This window comes from Misgurnus anguillicaudatus, chromosome 4 (genome assembly GCF_027580225.2).
Source record: "Misgurnus anguillicaudatus chromosome 4, ASM2758022v2, whole genome shotgun sequence".
NCBI classification, from domain to species: domain Eukaryota; kingdom Metazoa; phylum Chordata; class Actinopteri; order Cypriniformes; family Cobitidae; genus Misgurnus; species Misgurnus anguillicaudatus.
The window spans coordinates 16,494,085-16,518,920 of record NC_073340.2 but is presented as its reverse complement, the minus strand read 5'-3'; the positions used below and the strand labels follow the sequence as shown (position 1 = coordinate 16,518,920).

Below are 24,836 nucleotides of genomic sequence, written 5' to 3'. Positions count from 1 at the left end.
AGCCCGGATCCAGTATCCCACAAGAACGTCAGATGAAAGATGAGATCGGGCCATGGAAGCACTTCAGTGGACTTGATACCACGCCATTGTTAACTCATATTTTTGTAGATTTGTGTTTTTTAAACTTTTGATTGGTATTTGTTTAATGTATGTTGAGTTTATGTATATTATATTTGTGGCTTCTGTAAAGCTGTTTGCAACAGTGTAAACTGGAGAATAAAGTTGAATTGTCGAATTTATACTAATAAAGTTGAATTGAATTAAAATATATTAACGCCTAAACATTGATATATTTATTTATATTGTTCTTCATATTTGATATATTTTTAAATTTTAATTTGTTTTGTTAATAATGAAAACATATAGTACTAACTAATGCAGTTTTATAAAAATAAATGGATAACACATTAGTAACTGCGAATTATAAATTGTACAATACTACTAGTAATAATAATAATAATAATAATAATAATAATAATAATAATAATGAATAAGAAAACACATATTATTCCATACTCACCAAATGAATTGCAATGTAAATTAACATTAATGTTGTACAATAGCAATGGGCATCTAGAAAATAGAAATCAAAAGAGCAACATGATATAACTTGAATAAGCACAGACAGTGGTTCATTCAGGGCCATTTAACACAGAACCGAAACTTAGTAGTAGCCCCATTCACTGGTCGGGTGTTTTATGATGGCTCGTGGACACTGCCACCTGCTGGTTAGAATCGCAATTGGTTTTACAAAGGAGTGACAGAGAGCGACTTGCTGTAAAGACTTAATTCTTGAGTTTTCATTGCTCTGTTAAAATACGTTAATGCCTAAAATATTGATATATTTATTGATATTGACCTTTATTTTGAATTTAATTCGTTTTTATTAATATATAAATTATTATTTAATGTAATGTAGATTAATACAAATACATGTAAAAATATCATAATAGAAATGGTGTATTATAAAATGCACAATACTACTATTATATAAATAATAATTAATAAGAAACCGAAAATTATTCCTTATTTTATTTTATTCTTGCATCTACGTAATCTGTTTATGGTCATTTAACACAAACCCGAAACTAACTGTACGCGTTTAGTTTCGTTTTCCAGACAATGAATGTGAAGGCGCGGTTTCAACAGTAAGAGTCTCTACCACATCGGGCATACAAACTACTCGTTTTCGCAGTATTAAAATAAGGTAGGAGAAACAATAAAGGATATTTTTATAGTCAAGACCTAAACAAATAGCAAACAAATTCTACCAGACGTAATTTTAATGTTTTACCTCAAACAATCCTGTCTAAAACCTGTAACGATTAATGTTGATAAATCTCATATTTACATATTCAATTATTTATACACAAATAGCCTAGTAATGGATACACAATAAATGCAATGTGTATACAAATAATATGCTTTATCATATGTCTAGTTTTATTATATATTTTATGCACATTTTAGATTTTTATTAAGATTGCATTAATATATTGTAGGTATAAATTAAGATCCACCAGACAATGTCTAATTATATATAATATGTGTATTGTGTGTGTGTGTGTGTGTGTGTGTGTGTGTGTGTGTGTGTTTGTGTGTGTGTGTGTGTGTGTGTGTGTGTATAGTTAACAATAGCCTGATTTTAATACAATACAAATGGAAATAAAAAAAGGACAAAATACCAATCTATTAACTTACCTTTCTTGCTTATGTCTCCAGTAACAAAGACATGGAATCTAAACTCAGTCAGCTGGAATGCCTTTTTACATGGCAGGTGGAAAAATCAGAGATAAGAGATTTTAACATCTTGCAGGAGAAACTTCTTGACAGAATCAAGTCTTCCCCACAGAACTATCATGCTACATATTTCAACATTCTGGCATTTATCAGCCACTTGGAAGGCAAAACCGAGAGATCACTGGATTATCTTCAACAAGCTGAGTCAGCACTGAAGGATGATAATCAAAAAAAAGATGCCGGCTACCTGGTGACCTTCTCCAGCTTTGCATGGGTACACTATCACTTGCACAACCTTGATGATGTGGAAAAATACCTAAACAAGGTGAAAAATATATGCAAGGACATACCAGGTTCATCTGAGTACTCCTGCAGCCTCCCCTTAATACATGGAGAGAAAGGGTGGACCTTTCTGAGGCTTGGCGGGTCATTTTATGAACGAGCAAAGGAGAGTTTCTCCAAGGGCCTTGAAGCAGAACCAGACAATGTATTGTGTAATGTGGGCTATGCAATAGTGTTATACAGAATAGAAGGCATGAACAAAGAGAGACCAATAAGTGCAGAAGACAGTGAAACAGTCACGCAACTTAGAAAAGCTCTCAGCCTGGAACCCACAAGTACTGAAATCATGGTGCTGTTGGCCTTGAAACTCCAGTGTTTAAAGAGACAAGAAGCCAAAAAACTTATAAACGAGGCTCTCAAACTGTCCCCTGACGTCCCGCAGGTGACCAGATACGTGGCTAAGTACTTCAGAGCAGAAGGCTCCATTAAGGAATCCCTGTCTATCCTTGAGAAAGCAGTCGAGTTGACCCCAAACTCTAACTTTCTGCATCATCAAATCGGTCTTTGCCATAAACAGCTGCTTATTGAGATGTTATCTGAGAGGAGGCCTGGAAGACGCTTTCCTGCCGCTCAAATATCTGCTAAGGCAGCCGAGTGTATCCGGCACTTTTCAAAGGCCGTAGAGCTAAAGCCTTCTAACATTTACGCCCAAGTGAATCTTGCAGAGGCCTATGGAGGGAACCGACAATTCGGAGAAGCAGAGGAGATATTTACCAGGCTGCTAAATGACACATCTCTCAGCGAATATGAAAAACAGCACTGCCACACGTGCTATGGTGTTTTTTTGCTCTACAAGAGAAAGGATGAAGACACAGCAGTCTGTCAGTTCAAGATTGCGTACAAAATTCCAATAGACAGCTATGACAGGAAACAAGCAGGCAAGAAGCTCAGACAGATTGCGGAGAGGCATCTCAATGACAAGCGCAAAGTCAGAGAGGCATTCGAGATTTTGGCCTTTGTATCTTCTGAAGACAAGCAGGAGGCACAAGCGGCGATGTATCTGCAGAGGGCCCAGCAGAACTCAGATAGTGATGAGCTATCAGAAACCTTTGCCAAAGGACTGAGGCTGAAACCCTAACTGCACTTTACTCGTACATGCTTTTAGCAAAAACTTAAAATAGCATTAATATAATACTATAATCAAGGCTATTTTAAAATGTCTAATTTGTAAACAAGCTTTTGATCTTTATTGTAATACAGGCAACATTTATTGAATAAATCCTGAGGGGCGGTACAGTTGCCTCACAACAAAAAAATCAAAATTTTGTTGATTTTAAGCTCTTCCACGATCATGAACAACTGTAGGAACTCGCTGGCAGCCGACATCTAACTTCAGATTGTACAATCAGTATTTTGTCTCTGGTAGATCAACTTGTGTGCATGGCCGGACTTACCATTGGGCTTGATTGGGCTTGAGCCCAGGGGCCCCGGCCAATAGGGGCCTCCATGCTTGCGTTCGTTTGATTTGTTCAGTCGTTTCCATTTTTTATTTGACAGTCTATTGGTTGGTGCGGAATTGTTTGGTGCTGCATTTAATTCGTTAATATATATGTAAGTCATCTTGGTGATTAATATGACGCGCTGAGTTTACTGCTTTTAAAAACCCATATTTGATAGTATAATAGCGAATACGCGAAATGGGAGTCATGAATGAGCTTTACATATAACGAGAAAGAGCTACGCGAAAATGAAGCACTCAGTATGAAAAAGATTACTAGAGTAGGCTATGGTCTTGTAACTCTGTTTTTTGTTGTTTGTTTGTAATCTAACGTGATACTCCGGTAGGCTATACGCAGTATACCCACTAGGAATGGTCAAGGATTTCCGTATACGGTATACCCATTTAAAAAAGCGTGAGGATACAGTGTGTGACAAACCTTTGACACTTTCATTCATAAATTGACATCTGAATCACTCACCATGCGCATGCTCCACTTGCTACTTTGGCGGGTTTAATATCATATACAGTCCAATCCAATCTGCTCGCAGTCTGCAGCTCACACGACACTGTATTCGAACAATCCCTGTGGAGAAGTGTACGAGTGGAGCAAAGCTACTAAACGTAACAAAATCCGAAAAGTTAACTGCGCACATATGATTATGTTAACATTTAAATCATCAGTCCACTTTATTACTTCATCTGGAGGTGAGGATGCACTAAATTATGGGCATGTTGATGTCCTGATGGTTTTTGATATAATCCACTAGCCTACCTGTAGTTTCTCTTTCAGCATGTTTGCTTGTGCTTCACAGAATCACAGTTTAAACTTCTGAAAAGTGTTCATTTTTATATCTACCTTCAAGGTTTTATTGTATTATGTCCTAGTCCAAGACTATATGTCTTAATTTAAACACATCTTGCACTGATATATCTTAACACCTATCATTGCCATTGTTTTGTCTCAAGACGCACCAGTAATGTTTTTTGTAAGGTTTGTTTGTAAAAACTACTTGCCCTAATATAACCTATAGCAATAGGCCTAGTGCTGGATTAATCTTAACCCTGTCGGGAAACTTCCCTAAAATATAGTTCTATGATATATTTTTTATTTTAGGTTGTTTACTGTATGTGCACTCTCAGAAGATAATTTACACAAGCTGTCACTCACTGGGGTGGTACCCTTTCAAATAGTACACCTTTGTCCCTAAAGAGTGGATATAATGGGTACAAATGTACGTATATCTGTACTGGTAAATATTAGGACCCATTTAAAGGGTACCGTCCCAGTGACAGCTTTTGTTCCGAGAGTGTAGGGCCCAAAATTTATTCAAGCCCAGGGGCCTCCACCCTGGTAAGTCCTGCCCTGCTTATGTGTATATCAACTTGTGTGTAAATTAACTTTGTAGATCAACTTGTGTGTATATCAACTTGTGTGTAGATTAACTTTGTAGATTAACTTGTGTGTAGTTCAACTTGTGTATAGATTAACCAGTTCTTGCATTAATATCACTAAAGATGCTGAAACACTGTTAGTAAAAATAAATAAATAAATAAATTCTTGAATTGTTTGTTACTTAAATGAATATGTTAATAAATATGATGTATATTACTAATAAATCCCAGTTATTCTTGTATGTAAATAGTTTGCTGGTGTCTAAACATGGCTTCAGCATGCAAAGCCAAAGTCTATTTTTAACTATTTTTTAAATATTCCACAGCTTTAGGGCAACCTCTTTATCCTCTAGCACTCTTACTCTCAACCAAGGTTTCAGTTTCCATTCTGAATTTGACCCTCCCATTTGTAGGAGAGAATAAAAAAGCAGGACCTGGACCACCTTCTGTATGACACAGCTTCAAGAACATTTATTGTCCAAGTGTTTGGCTATAGCGTATCCAAATTTGTTTTCATAGTTTAATTTAAGACCTCACAAGCTTTTGTTCTCTGAGCATTACGCAAGCGGCAGCTCAAGAGGTGAAAGTGTTTACACTTTCAGAGGAAACAAAACTTCAGCGTGCCCTCTTTTTTGTTGTGTTTTCAACTTAACTTTCCTCTTTCATTTTTTATCATCCTTTGACATTTTGGACTAGAATAGCTGGTCTTATGTGTCTGACTGTCAAAAGGTCTGGCACAAATAGAGATTTGATACCAAACAAACACTGTGTTAAATTAAGTGCTAAAATGTCAAACTTTTTTTTGAATTTTTGTCTTTTGCCGTCGTTTTTTTACGCTGCTAACAATATCTAACGTTATATAGCCTACTGTCTACAAACATTATATAATATTAATAATAACATTATACATCGTTTAAAAGGTCTAAGGGTTTAGCATCAGTGGTCTCTGTTTTGAGATACAGATGCTCTAGCATCATAAATGTAGTATTTTGTAGAAGTCTAGATGACAACATGCTGAATATACAGGGAGTGCAGAATTTTTAGGCAAGTTGTATTTTTGAGGATTACTTTTGTTATTGTACAACTACAGTGCTCTTGGTCAATTCAAAATGTAAATAAACCCTCAAACCTGAACATTTAAGTAGTAAAAGTGAAATGTTGGCTTTCTTAAGAGAATATTTCTATGTACACCATTATTAGGCAACTATTAGTGTGCAGAATTATTAGGCAACTAAATGAAAAACAAAGATTTTACCATCTTCGGATCAGATGAAGAAACTGACTGAATCTGTGAATGGAAGGCTTGTGACTGTTATTGAAAAGAAGGGTGGCTATATTGGTCACTGAGTTTATATATATATTTTTTTATTGTTTTTTTTTGTAAATGTAGAGTTTGTTTATTATTCTCACTGTAACAGGTGAAAAAAAAACAAGTGAGATGGTGAAATCTTTGTTTTTCATTTAATAATTCTGCACACTAATGGTTGCCTAATAATGGTGTACATAGAAATATTCTCTTAAGAAAGCCAACATTTCACTTTTACTACTTAAATGTTCAGGTTTGAGGGTTTGTTAACATTTTGAATTGACCAAGAGCACTGTAGTTGTACAATAACAAAAGTAATCCTCAAAAATACAACTTGCCTGGTGATTCTGCACTCCCTGTAGACGGTTTCAGCAGTAACAACATAAACAAGCGGCTGTCGCGGTCCGCACGTAACTTCCGGTAAACTCCGCTAATAATAAATAACATCAAAGTTCTTTAAACGTAGTTTATTTATATAACAAGCAAATAAAACAACACATAGATTACCTAGGAAACCAAAACATTTGTTATTTTCGACAGGCATTTGTTCAAGAGATCAGTTTAGCAACTAGTCAGACCATTAAAAAACGAAACCGGAAGTAAAGTTCGGATCCAGACGTGTATCACGTGCGTCCGATGAAACCGTCTATAAACGGGACTTCTTACCTTGGTGTTAATTAATATAAAGATCGCGATTCGAATCCAGTCTCAGATGTGTGAATAACCCATGAAATCAATCTTATAGAATTCATCAAATGACCATTTTTGTCCACAAATGTGTATAATCCATGAAATATAGATATATAATCTGTTGTTTACATCAGATTTCGCGTGAACGTGTATGAGATGGAACCGCAGCGGTCATGTCAGCTCCCAGCAAACACAAAAACGTTATAAAAACGTTTTTTTCACGTTGTGAAAAAGTTTTGATAACGTTATTTTCCGACGTACTTAATACGACCAAATGTCGGGTTTTTTGAACGTTATAAATACGTATTTTCACAACGTTGCAAAAACGTTTTGATAACGTAATTTAAACATTTTTGCAACGTTGTAAAAATACGTATTTATAACGTTCAAAAAACCCGACATTTGGTCGTATTAAATACGTAGGAAAATAACGTTATCACAACTTTTTCACAACGTGAAAAAAACGTTATTAATACCTCTCATGTTGCACGTCCCGAAACGCGTTGGGCGTTTACAGAAAGAACGCGTCAATCATCAAACCTGTGAGCTCTCAATCCTTCTGGAGGTAGACTTGAACTGTAGGTTCTGCAAAATCTGTCTTCCATTATTTTAGTGAAAAATGTAGATTTCCAGTAGGCTTTGAACTCATGTTTAACACAATTCTTCTGAGGACCCGTTAGCTACACTGACAAATCACTGGAGAAAATATATTATGCTAAGAACTACAAGGATTTAATTTAATGCAACCTAATATGACAAAACGTCTAATTGACACAACATATAATTGTAAACATTATGAACAATGAAATAATGTAAAAAAACGTTAGTCAAAGACTTCATAACAGACATATCAAGTTAAACTAATAGTATACAAACACTGGAAACGTTTACTCAAAACAAAACTAAACAAAATGCCACATCTCAGTTCTCAATAATGATATATTAATTTGTCAAACAAGTATAAGGATTTTAATAATTATTAAATTCATACAATGGTCAAGCAAACTGTAATTTAACGCATTTGGTTTATTTTCTGGGCTAATCTGCTTGGTATGTTTTACCAATAAAGTGTAAACAGAATTTTATCTTTTAATTCAACTTACATATCTTAATGCATTAAGAATAAAGGCCTGGTTTCACAGACACGGCTTAGCTAAAGCTAGACTATGCCTTAGTTAAAATAAGATGTTTAAGCATCTTTAATAAACATGCCTTAGAAAAAATTTGTTACTGGTTGTCTATCTTAAGACAAATCACTGGCACTGGCTTATTTTAAAATCTCACATTGAAAGTTCTTATAGTCTAGGACTATAGTCAAGGACTATGGGCTTAAGCCTTGTCTGTGAAACTAGGGATAAGCATAAATCTCATTAAGTAACGAAGTGATGTTAATACAGCAATCATATAGCTCTAAGATGAAACACATGCCTTGTATTAAGTCATGCTCAGTTAAACAGACAATTATGATTATAGAGGAAGTTTACAGATTTCCAACCCACTTTGTATTGTTACAATGTCTGTAATATATGTAATCTGTCATCTGGCAGAGTATTGTCAAGAACTAATTGGGAATTTAAGTTAAAGCGTTAACATTGTCCATTCAAATACCCCAATTTATTGTAAAAATATAACGTGGGTTGAAAATCTGCAAACTTATGCTTTGAGGCAGTGAGTGCAATATATATATATAATGTTTGGCAGTCTTGTATGTCCATCTAGTTGCCATCATCTGAAGTCTCTGAGAGTGTAGGCGTCATCTGAAGTCTTTACAAGTGAGGCTGGATCCATACTGGAGCTTCTGTAACTTGTATGGGTATCCTGATAGAAACAGGAAAGCAAAAGGATTACCATAGCTGCTGTTCATATTATTTCAAGCAAAAGATGATCATGTGCACTTGTTTAATACTTTTCATAACTTAAGAACAAGGTTATAAAATGTGTTATGTGAATGCTTGGCTAAAAAGGTAGGACTTTTTCTAGATTTACACTGGAAGAGTTTGGGAGTAAAATGTGAAAAAGCTCTGCCTCCTTTGGTGGACTTTGACTCCTGGGTACTACCAAGAATTTTGTGACCTTATTAAGCAATTATCTGGTTCAAATCACAATCTGATTTTTTCTGGATTCCTTAGTAAATTTGTCCTCATTATTTGGGGAACCGAGACAGTCTCTATGGAACAAACTACATATGCAATAGTATCATTAAGTTGGAGGAACAAGCCATCATAACTATAATTTACAAAGCCATTTAAAGGTTTAGGTTCATTTTTTTTACGTCTTATTATATGAACATATTGTAAGTTGTAATTAATGCTGCCTTCACGTGCTATCGTAATTATGGAAAATAGCAAAATCCCATTTGGAAAATGCACATGAACACCCCTCATGTGGTATTTTCCACTGGGCAACTCGAAAAATATTTTGATGCCCGAGTTGCCGAGATGAGATTACCTTTGACCTTTTCAAAATGGCGGAGAGCAGCAGCAACGTCGTGAATGGTTGAATGACAACAAAAGCAATGGTAAATTCTAGTTCACAAATGGAAAATGCACTTGAACACAACACGCTGGTAAATACCAGTTCACAAATGGAAAATATCATCTTTCCCATAGCACGTGAAGGCAGCATTATTCCTGTGATTAATGTTGAATTTTCAGCATCATTACTCCAGTCTTCAGTGTCACATAATCTATCAGAGTTCATTCTAATACGCTGATTTGCTGCTCAAGAAATATTTTCAATTATTATCAAAGTTGATTGTTGTGTTAACAAATTGTTTAGTGTTACCTTAAAATGGTAAGTTGCACTTCTGTTTATTAGAAGTGAGAGTAAAGATTTTGTTTTGCATCACAGAAATTACACTTAATTGCATATTTACAAAGAAAAGAGATCATCTACTTTGTGATAATTTCAAAAAATGTCTGTTTTCACTGTATTTTGTCAAATAAATAAATCACAGCCTTTTGAACAGTAGTGTGTAAGTTTGAGGTCTTACTTACTAACCATATGGTTCATACATAGCCCCTTAGAGATGTTTTCTGACAGGTTTGCTTAAACTCTGCTTCATGGCCATCAGCATAGACAAATCTACAAACATAACATGCAACTTGTCACAGAGCAAACAATATTTAGGATGCAGTACAAAAGGAAACAAGCAAGAGTAGAGTTGAAACGTTAAAAAGGATGGTATACAAAAAATAGAATACACAAAAAATAGCAGAATTTTATGTTTTTAGGTTTATTTATTCATTATATATTGCACAGTGTCACTCACGTTTGTCAAAACCTTCTTTAAATAACTGTAATAATTTTTTAAAGGAAATAACAAGATGCAAGATTACGTTGTGAAGTGCATATGTGATTGAATGAGCTTTTTCAACTCACCTGAGTTTACAACATCTCTCTGTCAGCACTGCAGCTCCATTCGAAAATGCAGAAATCTTGAGCTTATTTTCTATTATGGGGTTATTTTGTCACTTCTGAAATCAGAGAACAACTTTTTATCTATATTGGTTTACGATAAAACATACTTTCAGCTAATTTTGACGTCCTAGAAGTTGCTACTGCCTAACGTAACAGTACATCCATAGACTGTGAGTAAATCGCATATTTTAGGATAAACAAATTAACATACTTCCAATAATGCATTGACACCCTTTACAACGCTTTTAAAACCTCCCAATGACACATTTAGATGTTCTCAATCGCCCAAACTTTCATAAACAAGCGCTAAAACTATAGCGCTAGCACCATGCTAACGGATATGCTAACGGACTTTTCTCGAAGACACAAGCCATTTCAGTGAGGTAAATATTGAACAAAAGCGTATCAAGTAGGTGTCAACCACAGTTGTGTGTATTATTTTTGTAATTTGAGAGACAAAACTTACCTGAAAAAGTCAAGAAAACCATAAGAGACACGGAGCTTTGTCACTTTCTGTTGTTCCTAGTAGCCTCGTTTCCATGGTAACTCACGTCACTCCAACGGATTTAAAGGGGCAGTAACGTTCAGCACCCGCAGCATACACACACAGCATTTACATAAATAAACATCTTAGAAAACTACATAAACATTTTTAATCGCATTAAATTATTATTAAATCGTGAATTTAAAACATTTGGTTGTTCTATGTCATATAGGACAATTTAAACTTTTTCTATTTAATCTTTTATTTCACTTTTTTTTTAAATATTACGCTAGTATTTTCTAACCCTAAGATTCTAAACCTGTATGAATTTATGAACACGCGGGAATTTTGAGGAATGTTCGTAATTTAACCGTTCAGGAGCCACATTCACTTACATAGTATTCTTTTGTCCTACTATGGAAGTGAATGGGGCTTAACAATTAAATTACAAACATTCCTCAAAATATCTTATGTTCATCAGAACAAATACATACCAGGTTGTAGCAACATGAGAGGGAGTAAATGATGACAGCATTTTTATTTTTGGGTGAACTATTCCTTTACTGCTCAACGTGTTATGGAGCCATATGCACATGTTGTTTTTCCATTTCTGAGTTGGGTGTGTAAGTCACCAAATCGAACTTTATATTATCTTTTTATCTAAAATATAGTACAATTTTGTTCTATTCCAAAATCCTACAACATGCCCGACTTGAAAACTTTTCTTTACAAAGAAAAGTTAAAGTATAACATAGTGTTACAACTAATCCATAAGTTTACAAGATAATGAAAGAAAACAATGTAAATTTCATTAATCAAAATGAACTGTAAATACAATATCACATAATTGACAATTATGATTTTTTTTGTGTGTGTGGCTATTTCAAAAATACTTTTCATATGCACTAACCCATAATAGAAGAATGCTTATGAGGGAGACATCCCATGCTGGTTTGGTGCTGGTGGACACCAGCATATCAGCACCAAAACACAAAATATGCTGGTCTTGCTGTATTTTTAGCAGGGTATGCATGCGCTCGCGTATTGAAGTTGCTTAATCGCATAATGCGCCCTCGGCATTAAAATAACAGAAGAGAGGTATGTTATATCTAAAAGCTAAGAGTGGGGACTGATTTTGAGCATCACCTTTGCGCTTTGGTCTGCCCATTTTGAGAGAGAGGGAGTGATAGAGAGGGTAATTTAAGCGGAGCAGCTAGGCTACTTGCGTCTCTGTGGCGCGTGATCAACAGAAGACAAGCCGCTGGCCCTGCATGATGGAGCAGTCCATGGCAAAAAATCAATGCCGTATCGGCCACCAACGTGCGTCGGCCCACCAGCAAAATGCTCAATTACCAACACAGTCATGCCTAAAAAACAGACGTTATAATTACGTTTTATTCCAACGTTATGATTACGTTATTTTGACACCTAAATAAAACGTCTCACAAATGGTTTATTTTGATCTGGTTTTATTTTCGTAGTAAACAGACGTGATATTTACGTTTTATTCCAACGTTATAATTACGTTATTTTAACACCTAAATAAAACGTCTCAAAAATGGTTTATTTTGGTCTGGTTTTATTTTCGTAGTAAACGGACGTGATATTTACGTTTTATTCCAACGTTATAATTACGTTACTTTAACACCTAAATAAAACGTCTCAAAAATGGGTTTTTTTTGGTCTGGTTTTATTTTTGTAGTAAACGGACGTGATATTTACGTTTTATTCCAACGTTATATTACGTTATTTTAACACCTAAAAAAATTTCTCAAAAATGGTTTATTTTGGTCTGGTTTTGTTTTCGTAGTAAACAGACGTGATATTTACGTTTTTTTACTACCAAAAAAAAAACGTTCTAATTAGGTGCTTTTAAAACGTATTAAAAACGTCCTTTTTTGGTTACATTGTTTTTCTAATTTAGAGTGTCGTTTTTAAAACGTTTTTAAAACGTTGTGCTGCAACATTACCTAATTACAACCAAAATACAACGTTGTGAAACGTTGTAAAAACGTTTTGTGTTTGCTGGGCTGGGGGTTCAGGGATTTTTTTAATAAGTTTCACATTCCTGTGCCGGGCTTGCTAGGTGTTTGCTCAGATTTGAGGAGAAAGTTTTCGCTGTAGATAGACGCTGATGTTTTTTCACCTTTAACTGGGTTAACTCAAAGTAATGTCGGTACTTCCAAGCATTAAACGCTGCATAGTCTTGTTCTCTTCCGCACTCCATGTTGTCTTTTCACGTTCAACACTACACCAGTGTTGCCAACTATTTTCAATGGAAAGTAGCTAAAGCTTGCTTGGAAAGTCGCTAAATGTCGCTAGATTACATCATTGCCTCATTAGCATACCAGTGACGTCATCGCGTCGTATTTGCATTCTTACTACATTGGCTGTTTCACGTTTCTTTTTCTCTCTGAACTTTCACAAATTTAATTTTGATACACATAAATGCCTAAAAATGTTTTCTCGTTTGTTTATCTGCTTCTGTTCTTATAAAATGAAACGTGTGTATGTTTATATTTAAATGTCCAAACAGTCCAGTTTCCAAACATATGAGGATACGCTGATAAATGATGGAAAACGTTTTCTAGGTACATAGCTCATTAACGCGTTGATCAGCTCCATAACAGTTTGCCTGTTCTGAATGTGCTGCTGCTCAGCTCACTCAAATACATTTATTTTTTTGGTACAGTGATTTTTTTTTATTCAAAGATCATTTTACATTTACACCCTGCTCGTTGAGAAGAGTAAACGACACACGCTTTCACGTCAAAGTCTCCAAAAGTGTCCAACAATGCCAGAAAAAGTCGCTAGTTTTGTCGCTAGTCGCTTTTTTAAAAAATAAGTCGCCAAAGGGGTCTGTAAAGTCGCTAAATCTAGCAACAAAGTCACCAAGTTGGCAACACTGACTACACTGACTGACGGCGCGTGGTGCTCATATGTCACTGTCAATCGTCTCGCATCACGACACGAGACAGTCTCACGAAACAAAATCAAGAGCTGTGTCTGAAACCGTTCCCTCGTTCACTCATTCACTATTCCCTAATTGAGTCCACTATATGGGGAAGAAGCAAATGAAAATGAGTGAGCGATTTCGGACACTGACGTAAATATCATGCGTCAGAGAGCTGTCGCAGAGATTGATCATAAACACCTGTGTGGCTTTATTGATTGTGCTGAGAAATGGTAAAGTTTACTTTCTTACTGTTTTTTTTACATTTGTCATGTTTATTCAATTAGTTGATAATAAAGAGAGCAAAACAACTGCTTAAAATATTAATTTACAGCTGTTTATTTATTGTTTAATAAAAATGTGTATTAGATTTTAAACAAAAGATAACACAATTATTTTTCATTTGTTTATTTTCAAAAAGTAGAAAATAACTGACAATAAGAAGTAACAAAAGTGTATACACCTAAATGTTTGGTGTTTACTGTCAGTATCCTTCAGCTGATTCAAGGTACGCATTCGTCTCCCGTTGCATCATGGGAAATATGAGTGAACGAGTGTACATCGAATGCACCCTCAAAATCAGAGTGCATTGTGGGTAAAAAGTAGTGAATAAATGTAGGGAATGAAATTGTTCACTCAGGTTTCGGACACCACTACAAAATTGCCGACAGCCGATATAGTGCACTATATAGTGGATAGGGAGCGGTTCAGAAACAGCTAAGGTTAAAAAATAACGCAGTAACGCAGCCTGCTTACGGGGAAGTAACAGTAATCTAATTACTGTTTTTGCAATAGTAATCCCTTACTTTACTCTTTACTTGAAAAAAGTAATCGGATTACAGTAACGCGTTACTTCTAACGAATGATATATCATGAAAAAAAAACAGGTTACAAAAGATAAAAACACTACAAATTTGATAACATATGGCTAATATAAATTTCAGTTGATAGCACACCTCAAATTTCCTAATTTCAGATCAAACACTAGATATGTATCGTCTGCTTCCTTAAATATTTTCGGAAAAAATTATTGTCTTCCATTCCCTACAATAATGGGAATTCTGGGAAAGCTCACATGATGTTGGAAATTCTCCATTGTCTTTTTCAGGATGTCTGCTAGAATTATAATCACACATTCTAGCAGCGTAAGCAACAGGAACTATTATTAATAACATGCAAAGGAAACTCACTCATATTATTATTATTTCACTTTTAATATCATTGTCTCACAATGTTTGTATTAACAGAATTTGTTGAAATGTGGGTAATTACCTCTTTTTAACTCATTACTGTACAGCAGGCCAACTCAGCTATGATTCATTAAAAAAACATAGTGACATTATATTATCTTAATTTCATCCAAGCTCATTTTCAGTTCATTTAACCAAAGTAAAAAATGTTGTTTTATTATTATATAATACCTTTTATTAATAACTGAACACACGCATTAGTCACATTTGTTTAGTGACTACTATTCTGCAATATTCATCCAGAAATAAGATACATAAGGGTGCAAAAGCTGTCACTGGGGTTGTAACTTTTCAAAAAGTACAGTAGAGTTTTGTACCTTTATGGGGCATATTGGTACAGAAGGCACACATTGGTGGTACCACAAAGGCACTTATCTGTACCTAAATGGCAGGACCTTTTTAAAAGGTACCATCTTCCCATCTTCACCTCCAGGGGGTAGTTTTCCACCAGAGCCCCGTCTACCGATTCCAGATAAATATTCCGGTGAGCCCAACTACTGCCGCACATTTTTGTCTCACTGTTCTCTTCACTTAGCTCAACAACCCCGGTCATTCTGTCTCGAGGAGACGAAGGTGGTGTTTATGTTATCCCTACTCACGGGCAAGGCTGCCCTCTGGGGGATGGCGGTGTGAGAGAATAGAGACATCTGCTGCTCCTCGTTCACCCTTCTTTCCTAGGAAATGAAGCGGGTCTTCGATCGCTCCGTCGCCAGGAGAGAAGCTGCTAGACTCCTCTCCGAACTCAGACAAGAGGACCGATCGGTTTTAGACTACACGATCGAGTTCCGCACCCTGGCAGCGGAGTGTAGGTGGAACGAGGAGGCGCAGTGGGATCATTTCCTGCATGGGCTAGCAGATCGGATCCAACGGGAGATCATCACAGTGGAGCTGCCGTCATCTTTCAATGGGCTGGTGAATTTGGCAATCCGGGTAGACGCTAGACTGGCTCAAGCTACTAGAAGGAAGACTTCCACCGTTGTACCGCGTAGACCTGAGCCTCACAGTCCTTCCAGCGAGACCTCCGCCAATGTTCTCCCAGATCCGGAGCCCATGCAGGTGGGTCGAGCTCGGCTTTCAAACACACTACAGCACCAGTTACTCTTATCACCACTGGCAACCACACAGAGAAGATTTCCTTTTTTATTACGTACTCTTCCCTGTCTCCCATCGTACTCGGACATCCTTGGCTCCACACTCACAACCCCAAAATAGACTGGAAACTGGGTTCCATTATCAGCTGGAGTGAGGAGTGTCATAAGTCTTGTCTTGTCTCTGCCTGTCTAACTGTTTCTGAGTCTGTGTTTCAGGGGGAAGCAGTGGATTTGTCTAACGTGCCCGCAGAGTACCACTACCTGAAGGAGGTGTTCAGTAAGTCTCGGGCTGATTCTCTCCCTCCTCATCATCCCTATGACTGTGCCATAGATTTATTGCCAGGTACAATTCCGCCTAAAGGCAAGTTATACTCTCATTCTGTTCCAGAGATGGAGGCCATGGAGAAATATATTTCTGATTCTCTAGCAAATGGGTTCATTCGACCTTCCTCTTTAATGACGTGTTGCGAGACATTGTAGATCAGTTCATATATGTCTACCTGGATGACATATTTTTCTTAGTCTCTCCAGGAACATTTACACATACGATGAGTGCTTCTGCGGTTGCTAGAGAATGGGCTTTTTGTCAAGGCGGAAAAATGCGTTTTTCATGCACAGTCTGTTTCTTTTCTAGGACACATCATTTCGACTGAGGGTGTTCGCATGGATCCTGACAAGGTTAAGGCTGTGGTGGATTGGCCATCCCCAGTATCTTGCAAGGCCCTGCAGAGATTTCTGGGGTTCGCCAATTTTTACCGGCGTTTCATTCGCAATTTCAGCCAACTAGCCGCACCTCTGACCGCCTTGACCTCCCCAAGTTTGACGTTCAGGTGGTCAGACGCAGCCGAAGCTGCGTTTGCTAAACTGAAAAGCTGCTTTGTTTCAGCTCCCATTCTCGTCACCCCTGATCATTCACGTTAATTCATAGTGGAGGTTGATGCGTCAGAGGTGGGGGTAGGAGCAGTTCTTTCCCAGCGCGCATCCTCAGACGGAAAGGTTCATCCATGCACATTTTCTCTCATCGTTTGTCTCCTGCGGAAGTTAACTATGACATTGGCAATCAAGAGTTGTTAGCAGTCAAACTAGCACTGGAGGAATGGCGTCACTGGCTTGAGGGGTCGGGGGTACCTTTCATTGTGTGGACGGACCATAAGAATCTCGAATACATTAGAACTGCCAAAAGACTTAACTCCAGGCAGGCTCGGTGGGCTCTTTTTTCGGCCGTTTCGATTTTACACTCTCTTACCGTCCGGATTCAAAAAACACCAAACCCGATGCTTTATCCCATCTTTTTGAGCGTTCCGATCGTACTGCTACTCCCGAGCGCATTTTGCCGGAGACCATCATTATCTCCACGCTCAGATGGGAGGTCGAATCAAAGGTTTTGACAGCCTCAGAAGGGGTAACGCCCCTGGCTCGCTGCCCACCGAACGACGTCCTTCAGTGGGGTCATTGCTCCAGTGTGGCTTGTCATCCAGGGGTTAGTAAAACTAGATTTCTAGTCATGCAACGATTTTGGTGGCCAGGTATGGCTCCCGACACCCACGATTTTGTCTTGGCTTGCTCGGTTTGCACCACTGGTAAGACTTCCAATCGACCTCCAGATGGGTTACTTTTACCGCTGCCAGTCCCTTCGAGACCCTGGCCCTATATTTCGCTAGATTTTATTACCAAAGGGGGTAATACGGTGATTTTAACCGTAGTGGATCGATTCTCGAAGGCGACCCACTTTATTCCTTTACCCAAATTACCGTCAGCCAAGGAGACAGCGGTAACTGTCATCGACCACGTCTTCCAAATACATGGCCTCCCGACAGACATGGTCTCTGACAGAGGTCCCCAATTCGTGTCCAAATTTTGCCAAGTTTTGCAAATTGCTAGGAGCGACTGTTAGTCTTTCTTCAGGGTTCCATCCCCAGAGCAATGGTCAAACCGAGCGAGCCAATCAGGTTGTCGAAAGGGTGTTGTGATGTTTGGTCTCCAAGAATCCATCGTCCTGGAGCCAGCATCTCTCAATTGTGGAATACGCACACAATTCGTTGCCAGTGCCATCCACGGGCATGTCTCCATTTAAGTGTAATCTAGGTTACCAACCACCAAATTTTCCCAGTTTGGAATCCGAGGTTTTGGTCCCTTCTGCTCATGCACTAGTCCAGAGGTGTCACTGTACCTGGACCAAAAACTGCTCTGCTCCATCTGCTACAGGCAAGGTCGCGCACCAAGGCTAAGGCCGATCGCCACCGGTCAAAGCCACCCGTCTATGTCGTCTGTCAAAAAGTGTGGCTTTCTACCCAGAACATTCCGATGCATTCCGTATCAAATAAACTTGCTCCCAAATATATTGGCCCGTTCGCTGTTACAAAAATCATTAATCCAGTAACAGTGTGCCTTAACCTCCCTCCTGCGTACAGGAGGATTCATCCTGCGTTTCATGTCTCCAAAATTAAACCCGTGACTTACTCTCGTCTTAATCAGCCTGCCCCCCTGCCTCGTCTCGTAGATGGGGAACCCACATATTCGGTCAACCGTATTCTGGGCTGCGTTCCCCGAAACCTTCTTAGCTCTACGTCATTCTTAAGTTGTACCTTAAGCTGTACCTTATCGTTAATACGTGTTTCCCGAAACTTTCTTAGTTACGTATCACTTCTGAAAGTCATTCGTTCGGAAGGTTGGTCTGGAGCACTCTTAGCTATACCTTATCCCACTTGACTCCGCTAGGGGCCATGACTGTGATAAAAGCTTATGTATATTGCAGTCTATATAACTAAATATCTATAAAAACAGTTGAAGTACTCTCCGTGTTAAATTAGGCATTTTTTATTTAACCTCTTAAACCCTGAGGACCCAGTCCCGGGTACAAAATTTCGTATTTTGACTCAAATAAAATATTCTTTTAATCTTTAATGGTCCATAATGGACCCCAGTAACACATATGAGATACTGTTTGAAAGCTTAGACTCTCTACTTTCTCCAGATATGCATCACTTTGAGAAATCTTTTACTGTAAGAAAGTTATTTACACTTAATTTACACTATCACCCCCCCCCCCATAATTTTTTATATGATTTAATATTCACATATTTCATATTTTTCAAGTATGACAAACATGGGCAAGTCTTATATCAAATGAAAGCTCTCATTCTCAGGAATAAGGCTACATCGTTATTTTTGTTCTATTATCAACACGTATCCAACAATAGTTGAATGAATAATAAGGTAAAAAATCGTCTTTTGTAAACATATGGGAAAATTGAGTGTGGACTGCCTCAGATAGCACATATAGCCACAAATGATACACCATCTTTTCTCTTAGGTCCTACTCTAAAAAATGAGTCCATTCACAGCATTTTCTTAGGTCGTGTGCATGAATAATCCCTTGTTATTTATTATATGTCCAAAACAAAAAATTAATATTTATATGAAAAATGTATTTTCGGACACTTCAGTAAAATGAAAATAACTTTTGAATGCGACATGCTAAAGAGATCATTCTTTTTTTGGGTGTTAACTGTCTGCTGCTGGTAACAACCAGAACTGTCTGCAGTCTGCTAGAGCACCCAGAACCAGAGTTATACACTATCAGAGGCAGTATTTACAACATATAAAAATAAAATTTGGTGTTTTATCATATGAAAAACAACATAAATAACACTATTTGTCACAAACAGCAGCTTTTTATGTAACTTCAAAGGGTTTTCTTTAAAATGATATAAAGCAATTGCATTTATTCCACTGTATGTGGTTATGGGAGCACTTCAAATGTTTTTAGGCAGAAATTGTATACAAAAAGGGTATTATTCCTCCCATCAGTTGGAGAAAAATAACTTTTGCATAGATTATGATAGAGAAAAAAATATTTTTTCCTCTGTAAGCTGGCAATTGCTGGAATCAAACAAAACTGTCTGCAGGGAGCTGAGGCACTCAGGGCCAGAGTTATACACTTTTAAATAAAAACTTTAGAAAAAAAACATCAAAAAGCGCCTATTTATTTTTGTGTTTATTAGAGGACTGACATCACATACAACCATGTTTAGCACTTTCAACAGTGTTTTATGTAATTTCAAAGGGTTTCCTGTAAAATGATACCAAACATTTGTATGTAAACCTCTGCATGTGGGTATGGGAAGCTTTTGAAATTGGGTAGGCCAAATCCAGGCGAAAATCCCCAAAATAGCTTCAGGGTGGAAGTTAAAGAATAAAAAATTCACATAATTAGACATCATTACACTGATGGTTGTTAGATTTTAAACTATTAAAAAAACATTTTGGGTCTTTAGTTTACCGGCTATTTTAGCTGCAACAAAACAAATCAAGTAAAATCGCATGCCACGGGAGCACATTCATCACAAAATCATAATTGTTGATTTTCCTAAATATTATTATTGATGTTAAGTCGACTTTGCATCGAAGTTTTTAATTTTGAGGCAGCTGCATGCCATATTCTTTATAAACACTCAAAAGAAACTGCTCCACTTGATTATTGCTTGTATAAGGTCAACAAATTTTCCACATTAAAACTAATCAAAGCTAAAATCTAAAACAATCATAATATATATTTATATATCATATAATATATATTATTATGTTATATTTAAGGTAAACAGACAGGCGCGGCTCCAGAAATGCATCCGCATTGTAAACGCGCTGTTGCGCATCCAGTGTCCAAGCACATAAACGCGTCAACAAATGAACAACAATTTGTTTTTATATATTTTAAGTGTAATGCCAAGCCAGGTGACTTGCACGACCCACCTTATTCCCCTGTGCAACGCATTTATGGGAACCCCTAATATAAATTATCCTTTAAAGTGAAGGAATAATGGATGCATTGGAGCACTTTATGCATGATACTTTTGGACATGAAGTTGCGAGTTTTGCATGGATTTGATATAAAATAAAATATTCAAGGTTTATATTTAGTTGTTTGCAATTTGAAATATTTTTACCAGATATTCCCAATAAATGTAACTTGAACTATTTCTGAAATGTTTATTTAATAAATAACACCGCTCTCTCATAACGCAGCGAAGTACCTATTACATAAAGTGAACAATTGATTGTCGAGCAATCGATATCAACCTATAAGTGCACCATCGCCACGGACCGCACCTGGTAACGTCGTACGTAAGAAAGTATACCTTAAGAAACCCGCTAAGGTACAGTTCGGTAAACACGCCTAGAAAAGGTAAACCTGTAGTTAAGGTTTAACTTAAGAGTCTTCGTAGCGCGCTAAGAGTCAACGTTATCGGGAAACGCAGCCCTGGACTCTAGACGGAGGGGACGCGGATTTCAGTACTTGGTGGATTGGGAAGGTTACGGTCCGGAGGAGAGAATGTGGGTTCCTGCTCGAGACATATTGGATCACTGCCTTATTGATGATAACAATCTAAAGGTAAAGCAGGCTGGGAACGTCAAGTGACGTCCTAGGGGAGAGGGTACTGTCACGGTAGGAAATCTATTGTTTCCTCTGTGTCATGTGTTTGTGTGTGTGTATGTTTACTCACCACTCTGCCATGTGCTCGTTAGCATGATCACGTTCACCTGTGTGTTGATTGTCTCGCTCCAGCTGATCATCATTACATTCTCTCCATAAATACTCACATGACTCTCTGTTCACTGCCAGATTCTCATTCAATGTTTGCTACTCGTGTTGTTTGGATCTCCGTGTCATCTTGTGTGGATTATTGTATCGTCGAGTTGGATTGTTTGTTGTTGCTGTCGTCTTCGTGTGAATGTTCCCGTGTTCAGCCTGGATTCACCACTGCTCACCACTCCACCAACGGTGCCTTCAACATCACCATCACCAACTCACCACCGTAGTCCTTCGTCACCATTGCCAACAACACTGGACTTTTCCTGCCTGGCCACCTATTCAGTCTTTGGTTTTCCCTGTCTATTTAATAAACATTGTGTTTTCACCTGCAACTGCTTCCGTCTGTTTACATATCATTACAATGGCAGCACAGTGGACTTGATTCCAGTTTTGTGTTTTTTTTTTACTTTTGATTGGTCTGTGTTTAATGTATGTTGAGTTTATGTATATTTAATTTGTGGCTTCTTTAAAGCTGTTTTGCAAGGGAAATAAAGCTGAATTGTTGAATTTATACTAGGGCTGTCAAAAGATTAATCGCGATTAATCGCATCCAACATAAAAGTTTGTGTTTACATAGCATATGTGTGTGTACTGTGTATAAATATTATGTATATATAAATACACACACATTCATGTATATATTTAAGAAATATTTGCATTTAAATACTGTATATACATTTCTATAATTTATATTATATATAAATAAATATTTTATATATAAATATAACATTTTTTCTTAAATATATACATGATTGGGTGTGTTTTTATATATAAATAATAATTATACACAGTACACACACATATGTTATGTAAACACAAACTTTTATTTTGGATGCGATTAATCGCGATTAATCTTTTGACAGCCCTAATTTATACTAATAAAGTTGAATTGAATTAAAATGTATTAATGCCTAAACATTGATATATATATATATATATATTATTTATATTGATCTTCATATTTGATATATTTTTAAAATGTAATTTGTTTTGTTAATAGTGAAAATATATAGTTTTATCTAATGCAGTTTTATAAAAATAAATGGAATAACACGTTAGTAACTGCGAATTATAAATTGTACAATACTACTACTATAGTAGTAATAATAATAAGAAAACCCATTATTCCTGCATCTACTCACCAAATGAATTGCAATGTAAATTAACATTATGTTGTACAATAGCAATGGGCATCTAGAAAATAGAAATCAAAAGAGCAACATGATATAACTTGAATAAGCACAGACAGTGGTTCATGCAGGGTCATTTAACACAAAACCGAAACTTAGTTGTAATTTCAATTGTGGTAGTATGCTATCTTTCAATTACATTATCACTTCCACTGTATGCACTCTGTTTTATGTGACATTGAAATAAACACTACAATAACGCAAACCTGGCTAATAAATCTGTCCTACATTTTATTAAACATTCACTTTCCGCACGTGAAGTCCCATGACTGGTGTTTTATGGATGGCTCGCGAACACTGTCATGCTGGTATCGCATTTGGTTTTACGAAGGAGTGACATAGCAACTTGCTGTAAACACTTTCTTGAGTTTTTCATTGCTCTGTGAAAAACGTTAATGCTTAAAATATTGATATATTTATTGATATTGACCTTTATAATTGATATATATTTTTCTGAATTTAATTAGTTTTTATTAATATATAAATTATTATTTCATGTAATGTAGATTAATCCAAATACATGTAGAAATATCATAATATAAATGGTGTATTATAAAATGCACAATACTACTATTATATAAATAAAAATTAATAAGAAACCAAATATTATTCCTTATTTTATTTTATTTTTGCATTTACTTACCAAATGAATATACAATGCAAATGTTGTTTAAGCTTTAAGAAAATAAAAAACAAAAGCGCAACATGACGTAAATCTGTTTATGGTCATTTAACACAAACTCGACACTTACTGTACGCGTGCTTAAGTTTCGTTTTCCAGACGTTTCTCAATACCAAGTACGCCAAACTCGGACTTGTGTCCTTCGTAGTTGCATCCTCTGATGCATCCTCGATAAAATGGGCGGATCAAGAACACATCCGGGGATTTTATGTGAACTTGGGCTTGATGCGAACTTTGATTTGGAACTGCACTTGGTCCGCGACTGATAACGTTTCACAAGTCCACAAGATCACAAGTATAGACAAGAACGCATATTGAGAAACGGCCTTGTGAACATTAAGGGTCTCTACGAAATCGGGCATACAAACTACTCTTTTTCGCAGTATTAAAATAAGGTAGGAGAAACAATGAAGTATATTTTTATAGTAAATACCTAAACAAATAGCAAACGAATTCTACAAGACGTAATTTAAATGTTTAACCTCAAACAATCCTGTCCAAAACCTGTAACGATTAAAGTTGATAAATCTCATATTTACGTTTTCAATTATTTATACACAAATGTATAGCCTAGTAATGGATACATAATAAATGCAATGTGTATACAAATATTGCTTTATTTTATGTCTAGTTGTATTATATATTATTATATATTTTATGCACATTTTACATAGATTTTTTTTAAGATTGCACCAGACAGTGTCTGATTATATGTATATTGTGTGTGTGTGTGTGTGTGTGTGTGTGTGTGTGTGTACCTGGTAATTATCACGTTGTGGGGACCAATTGTCCCCACAAAGATAGGAATACCAGTGTTTTTGTGACCTTGTGGGGACATTTTGATGTCCCCATGAGGAAACAAGCTTATAAATCAAACGGAATGATGTTTCTTGAAAGTAGTAGAAGGGTTTCTGTGATGGTTGGGGTTAGGGAATGGGGTAGGTTAGGGGAATAGAATATACAGTTTGTACGGTAAATGCATTACGTCTATGGAATGTCCCCACAAAACATGGAAACCAGAATGTGTGTGTGTGTGTGTGTGTGTGTGTGTGTGTGTGTGTGTGTGTGTGTGTGTGTGTAGTTAACAATACCCTTACGAAAAAGAAGTATACTTCAAGTTTATTTTATTAAGTATACTTAAGCAGTGTTGGGCAAGTTACTTCCAAAGTGTAATACATTATATATTACAAATTACTGTCATTTGAAAGTAATTAGTTACATTACAATATTACTCTCTCTGAACTGTAATGAGTTACACTACT

At 36.6% G+C, this 24,836-nt stretch overlaps 2 protein-coding genes and 1 long non-coding RNA gene across 5 annotated transcripts in view; 2 read left to right on the top strand and 1 right to left on the bottom strand.

The window, feature by feature from the left end:
- Positions 1–1,075: 1,075 nt before the first annotated feature.
- LOC129421339 (interferon-induced protein with tetratricopeptide repeats 5-like) lies at positions 1,076–4,716 on the top strand. Its single transcript, XM_055176791.2, has 2 exons — positions 1,076–1,207; positions 1,723–4,716. The coding sequence occupies exon 2, from the start codon at positions 1,733–1,735 to the stop codon at positions 3,158–3,160; it is 1,428 nt and encodes a 475-aa protein (XP_055032766.2). The 5' UTR covers positions 1,076–1,207; positions 1,723–1,732; the 3' UTR covers positions 3,161–4,716.
- Positions 1,134–24,836, top strand: part of LOC129421340 (interferon-induced protein with tetratricopeptide repeats 5) — a 39,007-nt gene continuing 15,304 nt past the window's right edge. The window contains exons 1-2 of one of the 2 annotated variants that reach the window (XM_055176793.2): positions 1,134–1,148; positions 23,911–23,969. The gene's annotated coding sequence lies outside the window, so the exon portion shown is untranslated. Of the gene's footprint in view, positions 1,149–23,724; positions 23,970–24,836 lie in introns of those variants that run through there. The other variant, XM_055176794.2, reaches the window with a different exon arrangement.
- On the bottom strand, positions 7,622–11,100 carry LOC141363704 (uncharacterized). Of its 2 annotated transcripts, none has more exons than XR_012369229.1 (4): positions 10,798–11,100; positions 10,293–10,387; positions 9,912–9,995; positions 7,622–8,729 (listed from the first exon to the last, which is right to left on the bottom strand). It is a non-coding gene; the product is annotated as an uncharacterized lncRNA (long non-coding RNA). The 2 variants fall into 2 exon arrangements; XR_012369228.1 differs by having other exon boundaries at positions 9,908–9,995; positions 10,798–11,098.